The 4609-nt window shown below is 52.9% G+C and overlaps 1 protein-coding gene across 1 annotated transcript in view; it reads right to left on the reverse strand.

Moving 5' to 3' along the window:
• Positions 1-3027, reverse strand: part of ACADS (acyl-CoA dehydrogenase, C-2 to C-3 short chain) — a gene marked incomplete at its 5' end in the record, with an annotated part of 4383 nt that extends 1356 nt beyond the window's left edge. The window contains 5 exons of the mRNA XM_010138211.1: positions 258-395; positions 1561-1731; positions 2010-2161; positions 2550-2661; positions 2848-3027. Of these exons, the coding sequence (XP_010136513.1) occupies positions 258-395; positions 1561-1731; positions 2010-2161; positions 2550-2661; positions 2848-3027 (753 nt within the window). The remainder of the gene's footprint in view (positions 1-257; positions 396-1560; positions 1732-2009; positions 2162-2549; positions 2662-2847) is intronic.
• Between the last annotated feature and the right edge of the window lie 1582 nt (positions 3028-4609).

Below are 4609 nucleotides of genomic sequence, written 5' to 3' on the forward strand. Positions count from 1 at the left end.
CGCGCTGCCGCTGTTGCAGGTGGCAGCCTCTGCCCACACAGGAACACACGGCAGAGCCTCCCCGCCCGGAGGCCCCTGTCACTAGGAAAGGAGCACCTCCGGTCCAGCCGTGTTTTAATGGCGTCTCAGACCAGAAATTATTACCCTGGTTATCCCGGATAGTGCAAAGGGCATGTGTGACTGAAGCCACGCCTGAGAACCCACGTGAACTTTCCACCAGCGCCAGCAATGTTTGGAACTGTCCACCGAGATCATACCTGCACTGCCTGCAGCTTTGTGATGGGCGACCCAAACGCCATCCTCTTCTCCGCATAATCCACCGCGCAGTCCAGCGCTGCCTGTGCTATTCCAAGAGCCTGTGAGGCAATACCAATCCTTCCCGCATCCAGAGTTTGCTGAGAAAGACACAAAGTACACGTGTGAAGTCATACTTGATCAAAAATTGTATTTCTGGTCTTGCTGGGAAGCTGCTGTAGCCTTAGACTCCTCTGGTCAGAGAGCTGGATTCAGAAGATTCCCAGTCATGCAGGAGTGGAGGCTGTAAAACGTACTGGGCGCTGCAGAGAGAAGCCGGGGTAGGAGACGGAAAGCAGGAAGGAGTTGTATTGCTTCTTCTTAGCTGGGGGGAAAAAAAAAGGGTGGGGTTTGCCAGATAGGGGAAACAGCACAGCAAGACGCCTCTGCTCCAGAAAGGGCTGAAAAGAAGCCGTCAGCTAGACTCCGGCTCAGTGTGCAGCTGACACCCGCTCCCCTCTCCTGTCTGCCCTCATCCTTAGAGCACACGCTGCAGCAAACACCTTCCAAAATGACTAACGAATTGAGTCGGTAACCTGACTGACTTCAGTAGGCTCTAACTGCTTGCCTGCCTCACCATGAACAGGAAGAATTTACAGCACAGTCAGAAAAAAGCTTCATCTCCTCAGTCCGGGGCTGAGTGTCTTAAAACAGTGCCTGGCGGGTTCTTTTAGTTTTGGCCTTAATGGAACGGACCTTGGCCTGTTTCACAAAGTCAGGCCAACAAACGGTGTTTTGCCCCGACAGCGAGAGCAGTGGGAGGTGTGTCACTGCAGGGAACGCGCCATCCCGCAGCAGCCTGGCTCCTCCGCAGAATTCTGTCACGCACGTGCTGTAACTCAGACCTCATCCACCTTTAGACACCACCCAGAGGTTTTCCAGGACAGCTCCACAAGAGCCTTCCTCTGCCACAAAATTTGGGGAAAATGCCGTGTTTTCCCTTTATCTGTAGGTACAAACAGGAGGAATAGAGGGTTGGGAAAGGAGCGAAATTAAACTACACACCCCTGCTGACAGACCACCCTCGCGGCCACCAGCACCCCTTCATCTGAGACCTGCTACAACAGAAATGCTGCCAAGGGTCTGAGGTAAATTAATGACTCATTAGCTCATGAATGAGCAAGAGGGGTCAGCTGCTTAACGTTACACGGAAGAGCTAATGCTACCAGTTCTCACCAGAGCAACTGCTGAAAACTGGCACGCTCGGGAGCTACGGCTTCACGCACCCCCAGCCACCACCCCAGCGACACCCCCAGCCACCCTTACCATGGCAATTTTGAAGCCCATTCCCAGCTGCCCCAGCAGGTTGGCCTGGGGTATCCGACAGTCCTCAAATATCAGGTTGGCAGTGGAAGAGGCTCGGATTCCCAGTTTGTCTTCTTTCTTCCCCAGTGACAGCCCAGCAGTTGGCATGGGAACCAGGAATGCACTAATGCCCTGCAACGAGACCCAAACTCTCAGGAAAGATGCCAGCTTCCCCCTCACCTGCCTGTCCACAGGCTCCTCCAAACATTCTGCATAAAAGCCACGTGTCTGGGTAACCAGGAGAAGGGAGGGGAGAGCTGAGACAGGCCAGCGCCAGCGCACAGCGGCCCCTCCTCTGCCCAGTGCCTGCACGGCTCTAAATACAGAGACCCCGGAGGCTCTTCAGCGTGATTCTCCTGCACAGCTCCTTTACCCCCGCCCCTTCTTCCTGCCTGACCCACTGAACACACCTTGTGCTTCTGGGCTTTATCTGTCGTAGCAAACACCACGGCTGCCGAGGCGTCCCAGGCATTGGTGATCCAGGCCTTGGTGCCATTCAGGACCCACTCGTCACCATCCAGCCGTGCCACTGTGGATGCTGCGCCCGCGTCGCTGCCGTTTCCTGAGCAAGGCACCAGCAAACAAGACTCGATCGGTGGTGGCCTGAGGCACAAACCCACCCCTGCCCACACTCCCTCTGTCAGCTCCCGGCACCTCTTCCAACTGCCATTGTCACCACTGTCCCTCCCACGGGACCCCAACAGTAAGGGGAAAGGGTCACAAGCCTAAGATGTGCCCAGAGCTCTGCTCACACAGAGGGAACGCAAGTTTTCGGCATGCGCCACGGAGATGGCAGTCAACACCTTGGGCACTGGGACGTCTTTTACACCAAACTGCTGCAAACCACCTTTCCACAAACTGCTACAATTTCAGAGACCTAAAACCCATCCTAAACCTGACTACGGAAATAAGCTACTCTACGCTCTTTGCAACAGCAACAGTCAAATCACCTGGCTCACTAAGGGCAAAACATCCAATCTTCTCTCCGCCGGTGAAGGGAGCAATCCACTGCTGCTTCTGTTCTTCAGAACCAAACTTGAGTATTGGCCCTAAATACAGAGACTTTAAGAACGGAGAGCTGAGTTAGTGCCTCCTGAAGTACAAGCAATCCAGTAACTCCCAGTGCCCAAGTGCCCTCCGACGCACCAGAACCCACCCCAGGAACAGACCCCAGTTCTCCCATACGCCCCTCGCCAATACCAGCCTGGGTTCCACGCCTGTCCCTCACACACAACCAGAAACACTTACATTATTGACGCTGATGATGACTCCCGTGGATGCGCAGCCCCTGCTGATCTCCTCCACGGCAATGGAGTAGGCCAGGTAGTCAAGACCAGCGCCTCTGTACTCCTCCGGCACGTCCATAGCCAGCAGCCCTAAGCCACCCATCTTCTTCACCTGCGTTTGGGAGCACAGCAGTAAGATCCTCTACAGCACCAGCATCCCAGCAAATACGTGCAGGCACGTGGACGTACAGACAGGTCACAGCAGAGCTACACACCGAGGAGAAGATGCACACACCTGCTGGTGAAATGGGAACCTGCACAAACTGGCAAGTATCCCCAGATCCCAGTGACTTCCCCAAGAGCTGCAGGCAGTCGCTGCTGCCTAAGAGGAGGCTCTTGCTTGTTTAAAAAGCTCGCTCCAGTACTGGGAAAGAGGGAGCCTTCTGACGGTGAAAGAGGGAGAGACAACCCCACCTGCATTTTCTCAGCCTCCTGCCAAAGCTCCTCCCCTTGCACACCTCCTGTCAGCTGGAAGCTGGCAATGGGAAATCTAGCTGATGAAAACCATTAGGACTTTACCTTTGGGTCTGCTGAGCTTCAGCCGAGGACTGTGCAGGGGAAGAATTTGACAGAACGAGTGACCCACAGAACAGTCTGTTAGGAGATGATTTTTCATTCCCCTCAAAGCCAGGTCTTACTTCCCAGAGAATTTCTTTGATGGTTACATTCCAGATCACTGCAGCCAGAGTTCCTCAGCTGGAGGCCTGGCTTCTTAACCACAAGCTCTTCAGAGCGTCTGCTCTCGGTCTCTTGTTAACATTTAGCAACGCACGTGGGAAAAAACCAAGCTTTCCTCTGTTTTTCTATTTAAGATGTCGTGCTTTTGGTGTTGCAGAAGTAAGTGTATTACCAGCCTCTCCTTGTTTTAATAGGACCCATGAGGAATTTCTAAACAAGCATTTTCCTTCCCGCATGGGTACCCAAAACATCACATTCTTCACATCAAATCCAGAGCACAGACAAAAGACGGCAGCTAGTTCTAGGTATGCTGCTTTATCTTAATAAACACTGTCTGCCTTTCTGACTTTCCCCTACAAATTCAAGTGAAAAGACTCAAAATAAAATGTAAAATCCTCAGGTAAGAACAGGTAAAGAGGAGCGTATTTCTTCTGCAGAGTGGGTATGCCTGCCTTGGCTGTCTTCCTTACTGCTCAATAGGAACAGGCATATGACAAAACGCACGTACTTGCTTGGGGCCTTTTGGCTAATGTAACAGTGTGCATTTTTCTACAGCTTAGTATTTCATTGTAATGAAGGTTTCCTCGGCACAGCACGGACAGTGCTGTGCCTGAGCTACTCTCCACTGGAGGAATCACAGATTTGACTGGAATCTGATTCTTCACAGCCCCAGAGGGTAACCAGCATGCATCGCCTCTCTCCTGACCCCTTCTCCACCATCTGAAATGCACTCAGCTCACCTCACTGTCCCACTATAAACCATTTTTATGGTTATGGGCAGTCTATAAAAGTATTTCACGGATTTTGTAAGTAAGTCAGTTGTATTATAGCCCCCAGGAATGTCTGCGAGAGAACTGAAAATTCAATGCTACTACAGCCAGATACAGAGAAATACAGGTAGAGAGAAAGCTTAAAACGTCCTGCGGGCACTGCCACCGCCGCGCTCAAGAACGCTCCCACGAGCTGGTGTCAGCTTCCCTCTTGTGCCCAGCCGGAGCCCCACGTACGGTGCCTGGGGCGCAGGCTGTCCGGCCGCGGCGGCGGAG

This window comes from Buceros rhinoceros, unplaced genomic scaffold, assembly GCF_000710305.1.
Source record: "Buceros rhinoceros silvestris isolate BGI_N320 unplaced genomic scaffold, ASM71030v1 scaffold32836, whole genome shotgun sequence".
NCBI classification, from domain to species: Eukaryota; Metazoa; Chordata; class Aves; order Bucerotiformes; family Bucerotidae; genus Buceros; species Buceros rhinoceros.